This window comes from Cornus florida, unplaced genomic scaffold (genome assembly GCF_030987335.1).
Source record: "Cornus florida cultivar Cherokee Brave unplaced genomic scaffold, ASM3098733v1 CherokeeBrave_3.0.0_Hap2_Chr05, whole genome shotgun sequence".
Lineage (NCBI taxonomy): Eukaryota > Viridiplantae > Streptophyta > Magnoliopsida > Cornales > Cornaceae > Cornus > Cornus florida.
Window position 1 is genome coordinate 39477752 of NW_026775575.1, and position 25204 is coordinate 39502955.

General features: G+C 37.4%; 1 protein-coding gene across 8 annotated transcripts; it reads left to right on the plus strand.

The window, feature by feature from the left end:
- The first annotated feature begins 5459 nt into the window (after window positions 1-5459).
- Window positions 5460-19940, plus strand: LOC132306327 (uncharacterized). 8 transcript variants are annotated; one of them, XM_059803676.1, is made up of 5 exons: window positions 5460-6409; window positions 6703-6759; window positions 6920-7015; window positions 8830-9072; window positions 11449-19940. In XM_059803676.1, exons 1-5 carry the CDS (start codon window positions 6227-6229, stop codon window positions 11527-11529), a joined length of 660 nt encoding a protein of 219 aa, XP_059659659.1. In that variant the 5' UTR covers window positions 5460-6226; the 3' UTR covers window positions 11530-19940. The 8 variants fall into 8 exon arrangements, 4 of the variants coding, with proteins under 4 accessions (XP_059659659.1, XP_059659661.1, XP_059659660.1 ...); XM_059803678.1 differs by having other exon boundaries at window positions 6950-7015; XM_059803677.1 differs by having other exon boundaries at window positions 6923-7015; window positions 11449-19939.
- The last annotated feature ends 5264 nt before the right edge of the window (window positions 19941-25204 follow it).

Here is a 25204-nt window from a genome sequence, read left to right on the forward strand (position 1 = left end):
GAGGTTAGCAATCATATTTTCCACCTCGTTGCCATGTCTACGCACATGGTTAAGCCGAAACAAGGGAACTCTCTAAAGCCCATTCTGAATATCATGAATAACAGCTGTAATATCTGCAGGGCAAACATCAACATCAAAAACAGCCTTGCAAACAATCAAAGAGTCAGTCTCGAACCAACAACAAGAAAATGAAAGTTGATGAGCTTATAGGATTGTATTGCGAAGACAAACAACTTCAGCCATAGTAGCATCCTGAGCTTTGAATGAATAAAACACAACTGCATGAAGAATGAACCCATTGTCATCACGAAACACAGCCCCTCTACCACCCAGATAGGAAATAGAAGAGAACGAGGGATCAACATTACATTTGATCTTTCCAGCACGTGGGAGGGCCTAGTTAGAGGATGAGGGAAAATGATTGCTTTTTCCCATGGCAATAACCGTTGAGGAAGAGAGTCCAAACTCCAAAACTTCCAAAAATTCCAAATAAAGAGAGTAAGCTGAGTTCACAATCCGAAGATCATCCCAACATTTATTATTGAAAATGACAGAGTTTCAAGCTTTTCAAATTTGCCAACAAATATTGGCAACAAGACCAAGAGCTTTAAGCCTTTCCTCTTTAAGACCCCACAAAGAAATTAAGTCCCCCCACCAAACTTGAAAAGAATAGGGCTGATTGGAAGCAAAATCAAAACAAAACGGCGACAATTTCCAAACACTAACAGACTTGGGGCATGAGAAAAGAGATGAATTAAAGTTTCATCTACAAGACCAAATCATTGACATATAGGGTCCTCACCAATGCCTTAGGAAACAAGGTTAGCACAAACGGAAAGAACATTTTTGCAGCATTTCCAAACAAAAAGCTTTATTTTCTCTTTAGCTTTGCAACGCCAAATTCCACGCCACACATATTTGGAAGATCCTAGTAAATGACCACCATCATTTGATGGAGTAGGCACAAAACTACCCAAGCTCAAGGTTTTAACAGCAAGATAATACGCGGATTTAACCGAAAACTTCCTTTCGAGTTCGGAGCCCAAAATTGTTTATCTTCCATATTGAAGAGACTAAAATGGCAGTTCTAAATATGATTAACAACCGAAGTGGGCAGCCATTTAACCACCTTAGGCATGTTACACTTGTTTGAATAAGGATCAATAAGCTCATAAACCTTTTGGGGACAATCTGGGGATGATAGCTTTGGAAGCGTACCTAAAAAATTAGGGACCCATTTATCTAACCATATATCAATAGATTGACCATTCCCAATGATCCAGTGGGTTCCTTATTTTATTAGGCTCTACGTAGACCAAATGCGTCTCCATGCCCATGATATATTGGACCCAAAGGAGGCTTGGAGAAAAGAACAATTCTTAAAGTATTTAGCTTTGAAAAGGTGGAAAGCGAACCCTTGTTTCTACACCTGAAAATTCCACCCATGTTTAGCGAGAAGTGTCACATTATAACTTTCAAAATTACGAAAACCCAAACCACCAACTCCATTGCTTGTACAAAGATCTTCCCACTTCACCCAACATACTTTCTTAGAAAAATTCTGGGAACCCACCAAAATCGACGGATAATAGATGTTAAAGATAAACAAAGCTTAAATGAAAGTTTAAAGCATGACAGAACATAGGTCGTGAGAGCACTTAACATAGCTTTGATAAGAACCTCTCGTCCTGCTGAAGAGAGAAAGCATGATTTCCAGCTTGCCAAACGATCGACCACTCATTGATAGACAAAATGAAACATATCCCATTTAGATCTCCCAATGATCGCTGGCATGCCTAAATATTTTTTCTTCAGACCTTCTTCATGAATGCCCAGAATATTGCATATTTCTTTTTTCCCCTCATGAGTAATATTTTTAGAAAAGAAAATGGATGATTTTATGAAATTAACTTGCTGACCTGATGTATGATGCATGCTTATATCTATAAAGAATATTTTTTATGGATGTAACTTCATACTTGGAAGCTTTGCAGAAAATGATTTTGAGTCATCTGCAAGAAAGAGATGGAAAATTTCTAGAGCCTGTCTGCAAATTTTAATACCTGAAATAACTCGGTTTTGACAAGTAACCCGCAAAGAACATGATAATACTATAGCACAAAGAATAAATAAGTATGGAGAAAGAGGATTACCTTGTCGCAAGCCTCGGGATGGTTTAAAGAAACCCACAAGATTACCATTAAAGACAATTGACATTAACAGAGTTGAAACACATTCATAATAAAGTTAATCCAGTGAGCATAAAACTCATCATGACTTTCAAAAAAGACCATTCAATACGATCATACGCTTACTCTTGTCAAGTTTTAAGGCAAGAAATGTGTTTTTTTCCTTTTCATTTATTAGCTGCCATATTTTTGTAACTAAATTTTTGCTATCATTGAAAATTTGTATGGTTGCTTTGAAAAAATAAAATCACCTATTAAACCCACACACACCACCGCATGAGGAACGAAATTATGTTGTACTGAGGGGGCAATTTTTTTTTTTTTTTTTACTATTATATTATTATTATTATCATTTTGATATATATAGTAATGAAATTGTTATGAAAAAAGGATGGAATAAGAGTTTTGAGAACAAAAGAGAAAAATTAATGACAAGAAATTAAAATGACACACACACAAATGAGACAAGGATTTATGTGGTTCGGCTATGCCTACGTCTATTTCACTATGGAAATAAAGAGATACAAGGCAAAAGTGGCTCACACCCAAAACTCAATTACACCCAAAATCTCTCACTCTCCAAGTGATATTTCAAACACCCAACTGATGATTTGGATGATTCCACACCATATAGGCATAGGCTATTTATAGCCAAACAAAATCATCTTGTGCTTGCTGATCAAGCACATGGGCTGACAAAAAACAACTTGCTAATCACGAAAACTTGGAGGCCAAGAAGATGATGTCACGGGAGATGCATTACTTGGAGTTGAGCTGTCAAATTTTGAGCCACAAAGTTTAACAAATCTCCACCTTGGCCAAAAAAATTCCGAATAAGTCACTGTATCTTTGCCAAACAACCTGTCTTCTCCACAAAACAAATTAATTGAGAATTTTAGTTAAGCTTGAGTCATGCTCAAACTTAACCCTCGGGCTCTCATTCTTCAATCCATGCATGTCTTACGCAGCCACAAGCATACCTCCAATATTTTTGTCAAACTGTAAACGCTTACCAAAAACACCCTTAAAAATTCAAAGTTTGATATCTCCTTCAGCAACCTTCTCCAACCGCTCACAAACCACCGACTGGTAATAAAAAGTCATCTTCTCACCCTTGTGGAGAATAGGATGTCCTTGACTTTTTCTCGCATCTCTGTTGTAACCAACTACTTGCCTCCCCCGCATCTTAATGGCACTCGAATGGACTATCTCATTGCCACCAAGATTATTGCAAGTTAATATCACACCTGTCTTCATAGGTTTGCCTCCCTGTAAGGACTGCTGTAATTTCGGTTGCCATCTGAAAACGGATTTCATTCTCCCACCATGTTGTGTAGTCCCTTCATAACCCTTTTAAGAACTAGGATCGTAACTCCTCTTTCTAACTCTTTTTTTGCCAAGACCCGAACGTAGATTTCTGCTAACTGTAGGAGACCCTGTAGAAGCTCCACCTGTTACTGTATTCCCTTGAAGAAGATACAAATTTTTCACCTTGGTGCCCTGTAGCACCACAAGAGAATCCATCACGATCATCATTACTCCACCTTCTGTTACAACCTTGTAACCTTTGGAGTCTAGCACACCTACTGAAATAAGATTCATCTTCAGATCCGGTACATGTCGCACATCTGACAATGTTCTTACCAACCCATTGTGCATCTTGATCTTGACTGTTCCAATTCCCAAAATTTTGAAAGCTTTCCTGTTCGCCGTCAAAATCGAACCACCTTTCATCTCTTTATAGGAAGAGAAAGAATCCCTACTGGGACACATATGAACCGAACAACCAGAATCAAGAATCCAACTGTCATTAAATGGCATACCTGAACATAAGGTTGTCATGATAATATATTCGTCACTTTTCGAATCACTGGTTGTAGCAGTTGTCACAGAAGCTGCTTCCTGAACCTTCTCTTTGCCATTCCCATTCTTTACATTTAGTTTAGGACAACGCTTGATGATGTGCCATATCTCGTGACAGTAGTAACATTCCATAGTTTTATGAGATCTAGATTTGCCCTTACTACCAGAACCCTTTGTCTCACTTTTGCCTTTTACAAATAGACCCTCGGCCTGTTCATCTCCAAAATTCCTAAACACATTTTTCCTTAACTCCTGAGAGTTCAATGAGGATTTGATATCCCCCATACTAATAGTGTCTTTTCCATAGAGCAATGTAGTAACAAAATGCTCATAAGATGGAGGCTAAGAACACAACAAAATAAGGGCTTGATCCTCGTCATCAATTTTAATATCTGCATTTTTTAAATCCATAATAATAGAATTGAAGTTATCAATATACTCCTTAAGAGGCATACCTTCCTTCATACGAAAGGTGTAGAGTCTTAGTTTTAGGTAAAGTCTGTTAGTGAGAGACTTCGTCATATACAGACTCTCCAATTTTAGCCATAGCTTTGCCGCCATGTCTTCATCAATAACTTCACGCAGCACCTCATCAACTAAATTCAAAATAATCGCACTGCGCGCCTTTTCATCGACCTTATCCTTGTCTTCATTGGACATAGTTTCTGACAATTTGTCCTTCCTGAACAACACCTTCTTTAAACCTTACTGAGTCAGCAGGGCCTGCATCTTAATGCGCCAAAGACTGAAGCTAATCTTGCCATCAAATTTCTCAATCTCATATCTAGTCGACATCTAAAAAAACTCTTTAAATTTTTTTTCGATGAATAGTACCGTATTTGTGAATAGTACTTGAATAGTATCTGTACACAATACACAAACCGAGCTCTGATACCAGTTTGTTATGAAAAAAGGATCGAATAGGAGTTTTGAGAACAAAAGAGAAAAATTAATGACAAGAAATTAAAATGACACACACAAAAATGAGATAAGGATTTATGTGGTTCGGCTATACCTACGTCTACAGGGAGAAGACAGAACAATATTTCACTATGAAAATAAAGATATACAAGGCAAAAGTGGCTCACACCCAAAACCCAAATACATCCAAAATCTCTCACTCTCCAACTGATATTTCAAACACCCAACTGATGATTTGGATGATTCCACACCATATGGGCATAGGCTATTTATAACCAAACAAAAGCATCTTATGCTTGCTGATCAAGCACATGGGCTGACAAAAAACAACTCCACAAATTGCTAATCACGAAAACTTGGAGGCCAAGAAGATGACGTCATGGGTGATGCATTACTTAGAGTTGAGCTGTCAAATTTTGAACCACAAAGTTTAACATAAATATTATCTTTGTCCCTTTTGAAAATTTTTAAAAAATTCAGCATTACCCTCCTCTCTTGAGTTTCTAAGTCCATCCCTGACTGCACCGACAACCCCCGTACCCCCTCTCTTCTCCAACAACCACCAGTGCCACTACCACCAAGAACTTTACAAACTTCACCTCTAGGAATTCCAGCCGTGGCTCCCTTAAATTTCTGATGTAGATCAGGGTTATCTAATCACGGTCTCTCATTGACATATATATATATATATATATATATATATATATATATAACATACACTGATACAAATATATATATTTCCTATATTATATAATATTTTATTTTATTGTAAGGGTACATTAATCAGTTCATGGTTCAATTTCTTCAAAATTTCACATTTGTACAAATAAAAAATAGTAAGAAGTTTTCCAAGCAATATGGAAATAATTGCACATTTTGCATATGTTTTTTTTTTTTTTGGGACACTTAACCGTAATTGGAATTACAAAATTTGTAAAAGGCAGTGTATCAAATTCACATAAGAGGTTAAATTTTTTATTTTTTTTTACCACGAGAGGTTAAAAAAAATAACGATCAATACAGATTCTGAGTCCGGTACACACACCGCCCCTTCCACGACCGAACCGGGTCAGCACCGCTAACTATATAAATTCCTAATTCCTAACAAGAAACAGAACGTTTTGACACCAATTCGTGCTTAATTGCTTAAACAACACTGACCCAGCAAAAGTCCCAACAAACCCAGTTTGTAAAGGGCAACAAAATGGAAGAAGAAAGGAGCGAATCGGTGGACGACCTCGTTCACAGAGGAGATGTTGATGAGGCCATCTCTCTTCTTGAACGGGTGGTATCGAATTCATCGCATTCGGATCTTCAATTGTCCTCTGCTCTCTTCGACTTGTCCAAACTCTACCACTCCAAAGGCAAGCCGACGAGGCTCACTCTCGCGCACTTCTCATCAGACAACGGTCTCAGCAGACTCCAAATCCTCAAGGGTCAGACCCAATTCTTCTTTTTTACTTTTACATGCTCTTTTTTATTTTTCTTTTTTTCTTTTCTTTTTTTCTGTTTGGTTGCTTAGAAAATCGAGGAAAATGCAAGAGGATTGAATTTTGAAATGTTTGTGTTATGTGCATGTTTTTTTTCTTGCTTATGTGCCATTTTGAGAACTAATTGAGATTCATTTACCTTTTTCTTTCATTTCTTGGCTGCCAATTGGGTTTTAATTTCTTGGGTTTTTGATGTTGTTTTCTGTTCAGTGATTTAAAATTTTTGAATAAAAAGTCAGAGGAAGAAGGCATTGCAGCTTCTAGGGTTTCGGCTAGTAATGGGTCTACAGATGATGGTTTGTTCTCTGTTCTTAGCTTTACATTTCTATCGGAATTGTGTGTGTATATATATATATTACCAATGATGTTGTTCACTAAATTTAACTAAGCTTTATCCGAACTATCTGGGTTGGCTGCACAAATGTTTTTGTTGTCATTCATTGATTATTTTCCAAGAAGGAACGGGTTGTGGCTTCTGTCTTGAAGGATATATTGGGAAACCTTCAAAAATGCCTCCAGATGATTTGCCTCATGAAAGTTGTTCCGACGATGGTACTTACCTTATTCTTCTACATTCATCATTTTAGGTGACATTTTAAATTGGGTGTTGGCTAATCCTCATTATAAAACTCAATGCAACTCAATAAAGCCATGTAAGTTTTTGACATTGGGCTTAATTTCCACATGTCTATTTTATATGTGGAAATATCATGCGTTTAGTCATGTTTAGTTCTATTTAGGTCACATATATTGCTGATCATAGGTATTGTGTGTCTTGATATATCCAATAACCATTTGGTCTTCTTGGTCTTCCATGGATTCTTTTAGCACCTAGACCTTGAACTTTATCACCTATTAGTTGTTACTGGTGACATCATTGGTCTTCATTGTACATGACATGATTAAGTCAACTACTTAACTCAAAATAGTTCCACAAGATTCCTCAGAGTTTATACCTGCTTTTGAAATTGTTATATTTGCATATATGATGTTGAGACTTCTCCATGAATCTGTTATATATATAAGAACCACTTTTTTTGTAATTTTTTTTTTTTTGATATGTAATAATGAATTAAAAAAGCCGTTCAAGAGGGGAACACGTCCCTTAAACAATAGTGGAACTGAGGGCTAAGGCCCCAAAGAATCCAAAAAAGAAATTAAATCATCAGAAGAGGAGCAAGATGCCAAGAACTCCTCTTCACATAACTCAAGAGAGAACGAATAATAAAAAGTTTCAGCGTCGCCGTAGACGACTCATTCCCTTTGAACATTCTACTATTTCTCTCCTTCCAGATGCACCACCAAACGCAATGTGGGACAATTCTCCAATAATCGCGTACATCCTTACTCACACGACATCCTCTCCAAGCATAAATCAAATCCTTAGAAGAACGTGGCATTACTCAACACATACCAAACAACCCAAGAATAAGATTCCAACAGTCGTGCACCACGGGGCAATGCATTAGGAGATGATCAACTGACTCCCCGTCTTGCTTGCAAAGGCAACACCAGTTAACAAAACAATTTCCCCTCTTCCATCAATCGTCAATATCTTACCCCAAACAACGGTCCATACAAAGAATGCCACCCTAGTTTGAGCCATAGAACGCCAAATGGTTTTCCACGGGAAGTCAAGGCTATCAAAATTAGATAGGCAAAAGAACAAAGATCTTACTTCAAAACGACCATGAGAAGAGGGAATTCATGTCAAATTGTCAAAACCCTTGCCAACTCCTTGTTGTCGATACAATAGATCCAGGAACACACTTACCTCATCCAACTCCTAATCCTGAAATGAACATCGAAAATGCACGTCCCACGTAATTCCACTACTATCAAGCCGATAACAGTCAGCTACGTAGGCATGTTTATCAACTGCAATACTGTATAATATGGGAAATTTACGAAATAATGGCTAATCACCACACTAAAGATCCTCCCAAAAACGAACACAACTGCCGTCACAAACTTTGAATCTGGTATGAGAAGAAAAGGCATCCCATCCTTTCCGAATGGATTTCCACACCCCAATTCCTCCCACAAGAGAAACCGGACGGGTAGACCAACCGCCAATGTCTTCCCCATACCGACATGAGACTAACCTTTGCCAAGGACGATGCTTTGTAATTTTGACTGTTTCGAATCACGTGAGTTTAGTTTTAACGTAAGTTAGGTATAAAGTGAGTAGTGACAGTTCAGCTCTTGGCTCCTTAGTGAGATGCTTACATGCTATGCTTCATTGTGTGGACATCAATTACATTGCCATTCTAATCTCAGTTTATTTTCCCTGAAATAATGTCGCGGATCATATTTAACTAATATTATTTATGATTTTATTCAAATGATGCTATGGACGACTGCAGATTGGGAAGCTATCGCTGTTCGTGCTCCAGATGAATTACTTCCTCCTGAATGCTTGCCAGGAGTTTCAAAACTCTCACTGGAGGAGACCAAAGTTAAAACACATAAAAGGCGTGGAAGGGGAACATTCTCATATAGGAAACATGGCTTGTATAGTGACCAGCAGACTGATGAGTCTAATGTTGATGACTGAGAAAATGGAATTTTGTGCCATAGTTATGAAGGAGACACAGAAATTAGAAAAGGTACGTTATTCATGCGTATTGCTGTGCTTCACTTCAAGCTTTTACTCCTGAAAGTGTGTTGGTAGTTCAGTTTTTATTTATTTATTTATTTTTTCTCTTCTCATTGACTTGACCCTTTTGTTGAACTTGGCATTTTATAGGAAATACTGATGTGATATAAAGGTGTGAAATGTTATTATATTGGAGTGATTTAATCCTCTCACAGTTGAAATTGTCAGTTTCCTTTCATACAGTTACTTCAATTTGAAAATGTTGTTTGGGGGGGGGTGGGTGGGGTGTGGGCCAGACAACTTTCATTCACCTGTGAAGAAGTTTTACTGTTTTTTATGGACATATTATTACTACAATACTGCACAGAAAAAATATCTTTTCACTAAATGCTGGTTAAGTTCATCTGCACCGAATGCAAATAATATGCGTGAGGATTGAATTTCTGTTAGATGGCTTAAATGCCCACACATTTTATTTGACCATTTCCTAGGTTACCTTTCCTTATATACAACACAAGCAATCTTTTCCTACATGATTAAGATATACCATTCTTGGTGGTAGTTATGGTTAAGATTGAGTTGACCGTTAAAGAGTGAAAGATCAAATTAAACCTATAGGCAAGAGTGGAATACTAGACCATTCTAGAAAGAAAAAGTTGGTTTTTCTATCAAGTGTCTATTTGACATTTTTACGTCTTAGTTTTTATATATATCATTTTTTATTTTGCTATAATTATCAATAATATATTATTATTGTTATGATTTATAATAAATAAACTTGTAAGTTTGCTATAAGCACAAATTGAGCTGCATGAAGTAATTCTGGATGTTTACCTCTTTTGATATGAAAGGCATTTGGAGAATTTAATAAATTCATGATTTAAATTACAAAGTCATGCTAGAATCTGAAATTGCATATTCTCTGTGATGGAGCGGATACATTTGTCATTTTGTAAGATGTACTTCAGTAAGAATTGCTATGTCTTATTATGTTATTTGAATTTCCCACATTTACTCATTATTTATTTTTTGGACAATTATTGCAACTGAATGCAAATTCGAGTAGCTCACACTGCTCACTGTAAAAAAAAGTCGCTCATCTAGAGATTTTGATTTGATGATGGAACTGATTTGAGTGTCTAACAACCCTTCATAAAACATTTTATGCAAATTGTCAGAAGAGAAATGCTAAGGACAGTTGCCAAGGCGACTGCCCATTCATTCACAGTCGTTGTTCTTATTGGTGAGTATAATTATAACTAATGCCTTCATTAATTAGATATTTCCTATTTTTATGAGATATTAAAATATATATTTTTGTGGACAAAACTACCCTTATCTCTTTCATTTACCTTTTTCCCATTCTTCCCTCCATTCACCTATGGGTTTGTTTATATATATATATATATAAATCACTAACAATTTGTGAGTGGATTCTTTCTTCTTTTTTATTTTTAATTGTCTTTTAACCTTTGTATATATATATATATATTTATATAAATATTTTCTCCTTATGAATTCATGGTTCAAGAGATGAGGATTGCATTTATTATAATATATATATATATATTTAAAGGAAAGTAACACATACGGATCTAACAAGGGAAGAAAAAAAAGAAGGTAACGCTTCATATATATATATATATATATATACACACACACACACAATTTATATATGTAAATGCCATCAAGTGAGAACTAAGGAGACGGATGAAAGGCTTAAAAGGGCTGTTTTGTACCAAAAAAAAGTAGTTTTAACATTCCATAAAAGTAGGAAACTTGCAATTAATGAATGCATTAATAACAACTCTTAGAACCAATGAGAACAACGACTATGAATGGGCAGTCGCTTTAGCGACTGTCCTTAGCATTCTTCTTGTCTGAATTGAGTAAAAGGAATCAATGATCCTAGCTCATGTAGAATAATTCAAGGTGTGTGTATGTGTCTAATATGAACTTTCATAATGATTTTCTTTTAAGTACAAAAAGAAAAAAATAATAAACAGATAAGAAAGAAATAGTAAGCATAATAAAGGTTGTACTAATTGTTGGACATCATCGCGATAGATGCAACTATCACTGATAATTAAGTTATGTTTTAAGATTAGACTCTTAAATAAGGATAGAGACCCTCCTCCTCACCCTCCTGTTCCCCTCTTTTCTTTTGCTAGGCAAGAACGGTTTTTTCAACTTCAACCTGTTTGTTAACTATCTCATTTTATAATCTTGCAATTTGTAATGTATGGGTGATGCACGATCTGGAATAATGTTGGAAATTTTCCCATTAATTTTTTTTTCCGAATGTCCTATCAACTAAGCCAAGTTTTTGCATGAGCTATTGGTCAAATAGTAACCAAGATCTGGAATTTTGTCTTTGTGATTTCAGCAAAATATGGTACAGTTCATGTTCTTGCTCTGGATGACTTACCACCAAGTACGTGGACAATTGACCTGGAAAAGCTCTTGAAAAGTTTCCAAGATCGCGGAGTTGTGATTCGCTGGGTTAATGATACAACTGCTCTTGCAGTTTTTAGAACACCTTCAATTGGTAAGCATATTTTAACTAAAGAATACATATTTTAAAAATAGAGATTAACGCTTAATGACCTTTAAAAGTGGATTAAATATGAGTGAATTCAACTTCTTTCTAATTTAAAAGGCAGACCAATTTAACATGCAAAGATTGTAAAGTTACCCTAGGAGAAATTTTGACATCACAGCATAGGATACTAGTTTTAGTGTATACGAGAAATAGAATTACAAATCCAAGAACTAGGTGGTGGAATTTCAGAGGGAGAAACTAAAATTATTTAAGAATAGGATATGAGAAGTATCAAAGTTATTATTTATCAAAAAAAGAAAAAAGAAAAAAATGTAGTAGTGAAGTACAGGACCGGAAACCCTAGGCTCTATTGTAGAGAGTAGGCACAATGCTTAAAATAAATCGAGAGTAGGCACAATGCTTAAATAAATCGAGAGTAGGCACAATGCTTCAAATAAATCTTAAGGGGGTGACTAGATCTTGTTCAATTTTAACTAACAATAACTGAATTTAAAATTATCACAATTATATTTGAAATGCCACAATATGAATCCCATTAAGGATAGAGAATGAACACAAGATTTTTCGAAAACTCCAGCAGGGAAAAATCACGAAACTTAGTCTAAGCAGATCAAATACATTGACTAGCTAGATATTACAAATTCTACAATTCCATTTATTCTAAACCACACTTAGGTTTGTTACTATTTGTAGGTACTAGGTTCACTGTCAATTTGTCAAACATAAAATAACCAATGGTGAGGCATCAGATAAAACATAATAGGATGACAGTGTTCAAAAACACCATTAACTCCCTTGGTGAAGGTGTGAAGTGTAGGGAAAATATGGGTGTGAGAGCATAAGAGCTTTCTATGTCTAAAGCTCCATCTTGTCATATGGTTCTGCCTATTTTCCTTGGCCTTAGGTCATCTCCTTTTATAAGTCAAGTTAGAGTGGGTGATGTCATTGATGACATCACGTGTGGTCCATTAATACAATAATGAAAAGAGATTAATTTCTCAAATAATTAAGAAGCAATGTTAATTAAGATGGGGTTAATTTGTACGCGAGTCAAAATGGTATTTCTCTCTCTACAAGTCTGGTCAACTCGACGGACCCTGGGCTTCAGCAACCAAACCAAGTACTTCCTCGAATCCCAGGTAATTCTAAGTCCTGCTCCTAACTAAGGTCTTTGATCTTCTGTTCGAGATATGTTGATGATGTAGTAACTTTGATCGTTAATCATCAAATGTGGGCCATTGTTGCTGTTGTGGCGTAGTCGTTAACCGTTTGACCAAGTTATGTAGGCCATTGTTGATGATGTGGCATTTGCCAAGTGGACTCGAGCATATTGACACCCACATTTAGTCCTCCTGTGCGAGTGTGCTTCGTAGAAAGTAGAAGGTTAGTTTGGCATAAAATGATGTTTTGTGCTTTTATAAGCAAAGGAGGAATCTTTCAAGATTCCTAAAGGAAAAAGATTTATGAGAAAAAGTTTAAGCAACGAGGTGTCCCTAGATGAGGTATCTCAGAAAGGGTCATCTCGTGGAGATTTCTCAACAAAAAATTAGCAATGAGATATCATGCGTGACTTGACCGAAGTGCTCGTCGAGGCAGGACTCAAGGCTAAGAGCTCGTCGAGGTGGTGAGACATCTCGTAGAAGTTTTCTTGGAGGAAACCTACGTACGACGCATCCCTATGTGGGACCTTCTATAGTGGGGCATCTCTGAAAAAGGCATATCGAGGGTAAGAGCACGCCAAATGAAAGGCTCGAGACACTGCAACAAGAATGAAGCGTGTTGTGCCAGGTTACTCGATAAACTATTAGGACTTGAATTAAAAAAAAAAAAACACTAGTAGGACTTGGTTCATTTGAGGCTTTAGGTCACTCGATGACTTCATTGGTGAAGTTTGGTCATGCTCTGGGTCACTCTATTGACTGTTATGATAGTTCATTCGAGGCTCTAGGTCGCTCGATGATTTCAAGTCTGATTTGAGGCTCTGGTCAAGTTTGTGGGCCATTTGTTGATGTTGCTATGTGGACCACAAATATACAGGTACCTACAGTAGGTAGTCCCCCTACGCGGGTGAGCTTCGTATAAATTAGAAGGTTAGTCATGCATAAAATGATATTTTGTGATTGTATAAGCCAGAAGAGGAATCTTTTGAGATTCCTAACGTTGAGGGATCTGATGATGAAAAGTGTCCCAACGTTTTGCTGATCGAGGCTCTAGGTCCTTCGATCGGCTATTGTGATTTAGTTCATTCGAGACTTTGGTTTGCTCGATGACCAGGTTGTGGGAGTAAGATCAAGGCTTTGGGTCCTTTGATTAGCTGATCGACTAAATGACCTTGGCACATTCGAGGCTTTGGGCGTTTGATGTCCATGTTGTGGGAGTCGGATTGAGGCTCTGTGGCGCTCACCGAATGACCTTGGCACATTCGAGGCTCTGGGCAGTCGATGTCCAGGTTGTGGGAGTCGAATCGAGGCTCTAGGGCGCTCGATCGATTGCATGACCTTGTCACATTCGAGGCTTTGGGGCTATTGATGTCTAGGTTGCAGGAGTCGGATCGAGGCTCTGGGGCGCTTGATCAACTGAATGACGTTGGCACATTCGAGGCTTTGGGGCTGTCGATGTCCAGGTTGTGGGAGTCAGATTGAGGCTCCGGGACGCGCTCGATGGACTGTGTTTGAAGAATTAGATTGTTCGAGTGTTTCGTAGCTTTGGGGTGCTCGATGGACTGTGTTTGAAGAGTTAGATCGTTCGAGTGTTTCAAGGCTTTGGGGCACTCGATGGTTTGCAAGTGTGGCAAGTCAATGTATTCATCGAATGAACAGGTATAATATAACGTTAAAACTTATAATTAAAACTTATAATTGGCATACAAACCATCATAAATTAAAATAAGATAATAAATTAATAATACAAAGAGAAGGACCATAATACATAGGCTGCATCTTTATTTGTATTGTAAAATATATATTTAACAGTGTTTAGGTCAAATGAACTTAAAATATCGTGTAACAAAATCATGTCATTAGGTAGGTTCGGACTTATTACCCATGAGCATGATATTTAGTAGCAAAAAAGTGTGAGGCATCTTGTGTCATATACACACTCATTAGATACATGTATGAAATATGCATTGATGGGACAATTTATAGCATGAAAGATATGTAACTGACTTTGTTGCATTGAGATATGGGAGCCGAAAATAGTGATAACACTTAATATTATAATTTTACATATGTTGAAAATAAATGACTTTTTTCTTTTAGGGCAAGATTCAATGCAAATCTGATTCGCCATCTAGTCTGTCTAAGGCTGTAGTCTCATGCTGTCTGTCTAAGGCTGTAGTCTCATGCTGTCTGGCTATTAGTATAGGTGAAATCTAAGGACCGTAATCCTAGACTCTAATGTAGAGTTAGCGCAAGGGGGCAATCTTGACCTAGAGGGGGCGAATAGGTTAGTAGGGAACCGTGATATGCATCGATCCTATCTCAGTGTTGCGACTTTACCACGTCTCAACCTTCATGGAGAAATCAAAAACTGCTCTATAGGAAACGATCTGGTTTTTAGGGTTGATCATCAAATCATCAAGGAGCGAGAATTTACCTTGCGATCATGTCTAGTAGGTTGCTTTGATAGAGACGTAGGGAGTATTGACGGGATTGAAGCGTGGGCGTCGAAAACTGGAAGGTATCAAGTGGGGTGAAAGTTTCTCCTCTGCCCAATGATCTGCTTTTATTCCGGTTTCCATCGGAAGCTGAGGCCTTAAGGGTTTTGGATGAAGGGAGGAAGAGATGGGGCGAAGCTTTATTATCCAAACATTTGGTACTTCGCGGCTGGTTGTTCTGCTGTAAAAGAGAGAATAATACGAAGGGTGATCCTGTTTGGTTAACCCCTCCATCTATGGTGTAACAAGCTATTTGAAGCAATTGGGAACTTATGTGGTGGATTTCTAGGTGTCGAGGTAGACGTTTCAGCGAATAGACAGAGAATCCTCCTCTATGTTTCCGTCGAAAAAGTGATACCTGAGTATGTTTTTGTTGAGGACCAATGTGTGGCTTTCAGGGTTAATCTGATAGAGGAAATCACACCTCGCATCCTTCCGAAATCCTACTATGGTCTAGGGGAGAGCCCACACATCCTGGCTGCAACTGAATGCAGTCGCCGAAAACCACAGAACCACCATGGCCTCGAAGGTAAGAGACGACTGCCTTCTCATGCGCCAGAAGCGCGTAGACGAGACAAAGTCAATCATGCCCTCAGTCATCGCCTTCCGTTCCCTCGTAATATCGTGCTAACAGATACCAACCACGTGGCCACGATCGTGGCATTAAAGATGATTCTTATGTTGTGGATTCTTTTGGGCCTAAGCGTGGATCTACAAAGGTCTATGGGCTTAACATAACAAGTGGGCCGCTTGTTCATCACGGCCCACAGGAGATTAAGAGGGCTGCTCAACGGGGGCCTGTTTCCTTTCAAAACAAGCCTAGCCCACATAGCAATTTGAAGAGAGAGGTTTTACGGGGCCCAATAATAAAATCTTAGTCTCTGTTATTTATTCCAAGCCCAGCCCACCTTCTTCTATAGACATAAGCCATTCACAGAGCCGTCGTTCTAACGAAACTTCTATAACTTTCTGGAATTCACCGGAGAAGAAGAGATGGATGAATTTATCTATAGCCGCGGTTGGTGGAGGCCCTGTCAAGTGAAATCTATTAGAGCATCTCCAGCAGTCTATTAAAACATCCTTTTGTATAAAATATAAACTGCCACGTATTATGTGAAAATTATTTTTATCTCCAACTGCCACGTCACTAATGTGTCAAATGGTTGTATATATTTTACACGACCATTTTACACTGTCACATTAGTATATTTTCTTTCTCCTCCCTCTTTTTCATTCCATTAACGAATCAACCATATATTAAGTAGGTTTGTAAAATTTATGTGGGTCCTGGCATGACACGTGATTGATTATTATTGGCGGATACATTTTTACACAAACGATATAAAATAATAGCTGGAGCTAAAGATGAGTAGTCTAAATTTTTTGTGTAAATCTACTATGACTGCCTGGCCTTTGCGAGAGGTCGATTCACAAGGTCAATATGAATGTGGTTTTGGAAGTTTTGGAAAGTCAATTTTACAGGGACCAATGGCTTGATTCATTTTATAATTAGTGAATAATTAATTTAATAGAAAAGATAGTATGTTTAAAATTCTAATTAAACTAAACAAAATAACAAATGCAAATAAAAGAAAAGATAAATGGATAACGGAATGGAGATAGAGATACTTAGGTCATAGACTTCACCTTTGGCCATGTAATTGTACCATTGTAATCAAATTGGGGAAAATAATTGTGCAATTACAGAATTGTGGCTATAAGCACACAATCATGGTTAAGAGAATATGTAAATTGCATCAATAAGCATAACTCATCAAAGCTAAGCATGAATTGTCTACCTGCCTACTTCTACACTAGTGTTGTAGCTCAACCCATCAAATCTAAGTATGAACTATCAAATCAAGTGCAAATACATCAATTAAGCACCATTGTTTAACCATTAACCATACAACTACAAGTAGTGAAGATGTTGAGATCAATAAACCACAATCAATGCATAAGACAATGTAAAGATGATAAGGAGATTAATTGAACAATTAAACACACAACTAATCTTGGTACAACCAACTATAATTCGCAAGGTTAAACAATTTACACAATTAAACCCCAAATTGAAGACAAATAATACAATACTCGGCTTAGGGCTTCATCCAAGCCCTAAGAGAAGAAATCGCTAGCTATAGAGATGACAAAGATGAACATTAAAACTCCAGTCTCCATCTCCAAGCACAACCCAAGATCTTCAATGGTTGAGAGAGGGTTTCTAAAGAGACAAAGTCTTCAAAAGTTGGCCTCTCATCAACTCTAATCCGCATCCTCCTCCAAAGGAGGCTTCATCCTCTACATATGCTCAGATTTGTGGTTCTAGGATGGTTAGAACTTGGCCCAAGGATCTTACATTTGATGCCCAGCTGACGTTGGTTCGAAAAGAGCTTCAGATCTGATTTTGTATAGCTTCTGCGTTGAACTCGATTGTTCGAGCTTAAGGCTCGATTGATTGAGTTTAAGGCTCGATCGATTGAGCCTCAAATAGTGCTCGGTCGATTGAGCTGAACAATGAATTATGCACTTCAGCGTTCTTTTGCTCCCATTCCTCGCCAAGACTCTGTTTGACCTTCCCAAGGGCTTCAAGGCATTAGATTTAGCTCGTTTAAGCCTTATGAACCTGAAATCGAAAGTAAAACAAATTAAGACTAAAACGGAAAAATAAAGATAGATCAAGGTTCTAATATATCCAAGGTTAAGGGTTGAAATGTACATATTTCAACACTTATCACACCCCCAAACTTAAATATTGCTAGTCGGCAATGAGTAAAGAAAATAAAATAAATGCAATAACCAACTAAATAAAAATAATAAAAATATAGTGCTATTTTCGTAAGGATCACGGTTGCATTTAGCATATGCAATAAGCCTTTTACCCCTAGGTTATCCCTAGAGGATGAGTGGACTCATGTGAGGGTTTTCAGAAATGATACTCATAAACATCAAAGGTTCATCTTCACTAAAGAAGCATTAAAGCATATTTCCACAATTATCAAGAAAAGACTACCTCAAGTATGTAAATTTCAGCCATTTCTAAGCTATTCTCAATATTTCAACATCATAGAAGCAAATATGGTCCCCACACATCAAGCAAGTCAACCATGGCTATCAAAATCAATTCTAGCATCATTTTTTAGTGAACCGACATATACATATGTTGTTATCTTAGCATAGTCAATGTAAAGATCACAATCCGGCCTCAAACTAACACACATCTCAAATACCAATCATCAAAACTATAAATGAACTTTTTATTCAATTTTTTTTTTTTTGAATGGAATCGAAAATGAAAGCATAGTGTAATGTAAAGATCTCTTAAGTTCTCTAGAAGACTTATGTAACGAACGTTGGATCAATAGCTCTCAAACCGGACAGCTTTAGGGCATTAGGTGTGAAGACACTCCTAATGACTTAATAGCTCAAATCAACTAGGTTACAAATTAAGACAACTCTCACTTCTCATTTCCTAACTCTTCACCTCTGTTGGTGAGAGCATTCATTACTTTATCTGGACCCTTCGCCTTTTTGATGCTAGAATTCAATGCTTAATGATCCCGGTTACTTAGCAAAAAAGGTTGTTAATTAGCATGCAAGGTCATTTTGTCAAGATTAATGACTCCTCAAAGCCTGCACACCAAAACTTCACCATCTATTAGAAAGTATGGATCGCAATGGGGCAAGCTCTGGATAGGGAACCTCCGCTCCATCTTACCCCCAAGAAACATTTACTTCTTAAAGCTATCCTGAGCCCAAGGCAGGGTGTGTTTTGCATTGGTAATCCTCAAGTTCATGCTCTACGTCAATGAAACATGGCAGCGGCTTCGTGGAGGAATGTAATGAAATTTTATTTAATTAATGAAAATAGTTTGCCACATGGAACACTGTACCTTTTGCAGCATGCTTTTGCATGACAGACTTCACAGTTGGGCTGTATGCATCAAAGGTTGAAAACTAGGGGATTTATTGAGTTGAATTCACCCAGGGAAACAAAAAAAGAAGGTTCATTCGAATTTGACTTCTCAACCCCAAGATCATGTAGTATGGTTATCACCTATGTTACCCGGATTCTTCAAAAGTAGGTAAGGTACTCATGTTGGACACACAATACTCGGACATGGGTATGTGTATCCGAAACCTTTGGTTGGACATGTGCCTAAAAAACAGATGCAATAATTCATTGTTATCATATTATTGCTTCAAAATAAATGAATTGATTATATAAGACACTGTGTTACATAATGACATTGTTTTACTTTAGAAACTAAAATAAGTTATAAAATTATATTAATATTTAGTAATATCCATGTGGCTTGTTTGGGGATTTGGCATATCCGATGCATGAATATACACGTACCCAAGTTCAGGTAATATATTTTATCGCACGTTGTTAAGCTTGAAGCAATCCACAATTACTTGCATCCCTCATTGAAAGTTTATTAGAACATAGAATCTGTAAAGCTTTTGCAGTGGCACATTGTCTGCACCCTCATACCGAACCCAATATTTGGCGTTATAGGTTACCCAAAAATTTGGATCAATTTTTTTTTTGCAAGCAATCTGATGTGATCACTAGTATAGTTGAAGCAATGACAGTGTTTGCTTGAGTGGTTTACATTTCTACTATACTTTTAGCTAAAAATATGTTTCATTAAACTTAACAATCCTTTATTCCAACTTTTTGAGTTTCATTCGTACCTCTAAAAACAAAATAAATTTACTCTCTCCGAGTTTGAATTTATAATGTTTGTATTTAATATACCACCGTTCAAATGACTTTTCTATTTTAGTTTCTAACATATTGTTCGCCTAAATCAACGCTCCTTGATGTATTGCTCTAAACACTAACAAATAATGGTAACTGAAGGAAGGACCTTGAAATCGATGCATGCAGGACCAACACAATCACTGAAAATACTTGCTTTAAAACTACGACAGCTCAAACTCGAATGTAAGGTGTTGTTTTTCCGGTAAATGGAATTTTAAGTTAATTTTAATATATCAGGAAATCACAGATGAACCATTTCTATTTATTTTAATTTGATCCAGCATCAAATTAAAGAGATGCACTACTATTTCAACAGAAATAGAAAACAGAAATTTAGTAGTTGGGGAAAGCTGAAGCTTAAGTTTCACAACACTACATCCTGTTTTAATGCAAACATATCAATGTTACATGCAAGAACCAAGGATCAATCATATATAACTGAAGAGTACCTATATTTGTTGAACTCTTTTTATCTGCCCAAGGTTTCCACATAGACGCTTGAGGATATGGTTCCTCCCAGAATTTTGATGCATCTTGCTTAAATTCTTTTTGCACCATTAAGGTTTCAGAGAGGTACAATAATTAAATTAATAAAAAAGAACAAGTCAAACAAACTAAATATGCCTAAATCATACGCTCTTCATGATTTTGTGCATATAATGTGCGTGTGATGCACATTAAACCAGGTCGAGAATCAAACCCGTGCAAGAGCACTTGAAGCCAGATTCAGTAGGCGATCATACATCTGTACTGCCGATTTTCCTTCATTAATTGAAGTTGTTTTCCTCTCCTTCGGGAACACAAGCAGTGGTATTATTTGAGAAAAAAATACTTAAAATTTATAATAAATAATTAACAACTATTTGATGAGTAAAATCCTAGGTTGAACAAAACTGTTCAGTAGAGTTTGTCAGATCACCATAATCAGAATCCAAGTTCTTCTATTCAAGGACTTCCTTGTCAGACCACAAATGCTGCTCAAGTATTACCACTTAAGTCCTTTCTTAGTCCCCCAACAAAAATCCTTATGGCCGCCAATCCTTGTTTAAGAACTTAACCAATCACAAGAACACTCCCTACAATTACCATCAATGGCCTTCTCTACCGAATTCCAAGAACACTCCCTACAACTACCATCAATTTTACAAGCTCCTATCTTATTATGAAGCAATAGTCAAAGAATTTACTCAAGTTCATTTGTTTTAAATTTTCATGTTTTCAACATAATCATTCAATGCCTAGGGAAATGCCAGTACATTCTGGCCAATCCCACTTTGAAGTTTAGAGTTCAATAGGACGATAATCTAAAATTTAATTGAGAACAGCAGCATATGAAAATGCATCCCTAAGAACAATATACAAAAAAGACAAAGAAAAAGAAGTCAAACCTCTGTAGCAGTTGATATTACAGGAGTTGAACCATTGTGCAGAATAGTGGGGATCCAAAATGGAGAACAAAAGGGAATATAATCGAAAAGAAAAAGAAAACCCATAAACCCAAAAGTGAAAACAATGGACCTCACGTGTTTACGTAACCAAATATGCCTTTTCCCAACATAAACTCCTTTACAAGCACTAAATTTGGCAGACTCATTCTTCAAGTTGTGAAGAAGAAAGGTCTTATTCCAGCGGTTGTAGTCTCCCCCTGGATATACTCCTCCCTTTAGAAGGATCACAGCATATTTTTATTTTTTATTTTTTATTAGTATTTTTTTTTGGTTATGTCAGTATATATAACCAAAAAGAAAGATGTACAGGGCTACCCAACAAGCCCAAGAAGGCAAAAACAGCCCGAAGGCAACAAAGCAAAAACAGGCCCAGCCCAAGCAGCCTGAAGCCAACCAAAGAAACATCTTCCCTCTCTCACGCTCATGAACAAAAGATCAAAACAGAGAAGGAAGACAACAAGAGATCAACATCACTCAGATGAAACCTCATCGCCATTGATCAGACTAGGGATTCCCCATTCGGTAGCGACAACTCTCGAGCTGGTGGAGTCCTTAGCCTTGATAGAGAGGAGACGAGAACGAATACAGTCCTCGATGATCTTCCAAATAGCTTGAGGGGGTTTTTGAGCCCCAACACAGGTACGATTGTTCCTTTCTTTCCATATAAAATATATTGTAGCAGAGAAACATAATTTGACTGTGATGGCCTTAATCGATTTACATTTAGCATTCCAAACTGTTCCAATCCATTGCCCAATGAAGAGGAAGCTTCGATCACCACAATACACACCACACTTGTGCTGAACATAATCCCAAATAGAGGAGGAAAACCTACATTTAAAGAATAAGGGTTCATGGGTCTCCATCTCTTCCATACAGAGAGAGCAGAGGTTATGGTTATCCGATGTCAACCAGAAGGACCTATCTCTAGTATAGAGTCTGCAGTTTAAAGCAAGCCATGTAATGAAGGCATGCCTAGGGATATGTTTGGGAAATCAGATAATATGGTTCCACCTAGAGAGAGGAGCTGGTGGTATGAAGGCATTGTAGGTGTGCTTCAAACTGAACCCCCCTGTAGGAGAGAGAGTCCACACTGTCCTATCCTTGTTGCCACCATTAATAGGGGGAATGGTTTAATTAGCACCAATAATATTCCTGAAGTGGTTTGGGATTCTCCATTGTCCATGCCTGATCAAACAGCTGACCTTGGATTTAATATCCCAAAGGTGATTAGAGATGGTTGCAAAATCCACTCTATTCTCAATAGGTCCTGAGGGGAGCCATTAATCAAACCATAGGGAAGTGTCCATGCCATCCCCTACATGGTGTTTGATAAAAGGCCTAGCCATGCCCCTAAGCTTGAGCAACCTTCTCCAGTTACAAGAGCTAAGTTGGCTAGCCTTAATCTTCCAAAAGCTACCATCCTTGATTAAGTTAGAGAAAACCCAATCATACCAGAGGGATTGGCCATTATCACAAAACAGATTCCAAATGTGCTTGAGAATTGAGATCCTATTAAGGGCAGCAATGTTAGGAAGGCCAAGACCACCATAGTTTTTAGGCTTGCACACTGCATACCAGTTAATCTTTGCTCCAATGTCCTTTATCTCTTAGCCAGTCCAAAGGAAGTTCTTTAAAACATAATTGATTTGCTTAGTCACCTGAAGAGGAAGCACAAAAATGTTGCCCCAATAGGCATGGATGTTGATGAGAATTGATCGAATAAGTTATAATCTTCCTGCATAAGAAAGAAATCTGGAGGTCCAGCTAGAGATTCTAGAAGTGATCTTCTCAACCAAGATACAATCATTTGCAAGAAACCTAGATGCAGAGAGGGGAACACTAAGATATCTAAAAGGGAAGTGCCCAATCTCGAACCCAGAAGCTATGATCATACCACTCACTGTCTCCAAAGGAATGCCAGCTGTAAAAATGTTGCTCTTGTTCAGGTTAGGCTTAAGGCCAGATAGGCTAGAGAACTTATGAATACTATTAAGTAGAATCTCAAGGGAGTGTGGGTCTCCATTACAGAAAAACATAAGATCATCAGCAAAACATAAGTGAGAAATCTTATTACTTTTACATCTCCAATGGTACTTGAATTGGGGGTCTTCAGCAATGGCTTTGTTGATAATAGATGAGAGGACATCCATCACAATCACAAAGAGGAAGGGTGATAGTGGATCCCCTTGTCTAAGGCCCTTAAAACCTTTGAAGAAACCCTCAAGTTCCGCATTGATGGAAACTGAGAAAGCAGTGGAAGTGATGCAGGCATAAACCCACTGAATGAAATTTGGTGGAAAACATAAAATCCTTAGGCAATCAATTAAGAACTCCCAACAAACAGTGTCATAAGCCTTATGAAGGTTAATCTTAAGAGTACACCTAGGAGTAGAGGTATTGGAGTTGTACCCTTTCATGAGTTCCTGGACAATAAAAACTCCATCTCCAATCTTCCTATGCTTTATAAAAGTTGTTTGGTATTTACCAACAATGTGGGGAAGAATAAGCTGTAACTTTTCTGCAATAATTTTTGAGATGACTTTATATATGGTGTTACAACAAGAGATTGGTCTAAAGTCTGCATGGATGTTGGGTTAGGAATCTTGGGCACCAAAGTGATACAAGTAGAGTTGATGTCTCTTAGGAGTTGCCCATTCACAAAAAAATCTCTGATAGCTAAGGAAATGTCATTGCCAATCACAGACCAGGTCTTCTTGAAGAAGTGGGCATTATACCTATCAGGACCAGGAGCTTTTATATTACTTAGAGCAAAAAAACACTCTCTAATTTCCTCAAGGGAAGGAATACCAGTGAGATTATCAATGATATTTGTAGGTAAAACCTTGTTAAACACCTCTCTGAGATTGTCAATACCAAGATAAGTGTGGGTTTGGCCTCCAAGAATATTTTGGAAATGGTTAACAGCCTTACTCTTGATAGCTGGAAGAGACTCATTGGTTTCCCCATTTGCCAATTGTAGCTTTATAATCTTCTTCCTATTGCACCTGGCATTGAATGATTTCATAAAGTAACTTGTGTTTTTATCCCCCTCCTCAAGCCATTTAATCCTAGATTTCTGCACGAAGAATTGTTCTTCAGCCAGTGAAAGGTCATGAAACTTTTGAAAGAGAGCATTTTCATCAGTCCTAAGTTGCACATTTGTAGGATTAACATCAAGAAGAACTTGGCAAGTATTGAGATTCTCTCTAGCTTCAACAACTTTAATGGAAATCTCACTGTGATGCTTTCTGTTTAAAGCCTTCAGCTTGTGTTTAAGAATTTTTAGCTTCCTAACCACCTAGAACGTAGGAGTACCTTGAACATCCATCTCCCACACACTAGCCACAGTTGCAAGGAAGTCATCATGGTTCCCAATAAAGTTGAAAAATCTGAATGGAATCCTCTTCTTGGTAGTGTACACCCAATGTTGATAACCATGGGAGAGTGGTCAGAAATCCCTTGGGGCAAGAACTCACAAGTAGAAAATTGAAGCTCAGATATCCATCTGTCATTGACAAGAACCCTATCTAGCTTTCTAGATATATTAGTATCACCTAGACTTTTATTGGTCCAGGTAAGAAAAATACCACAGTAGTTAAGCTCAGTCAATTCAGCCAAGTTAATACAATTATTGAAATCTGTAATACCTGAGTTCCACCTGCTAGAACCTCCCACATTCTTATTAGGGTGCCTGATAAT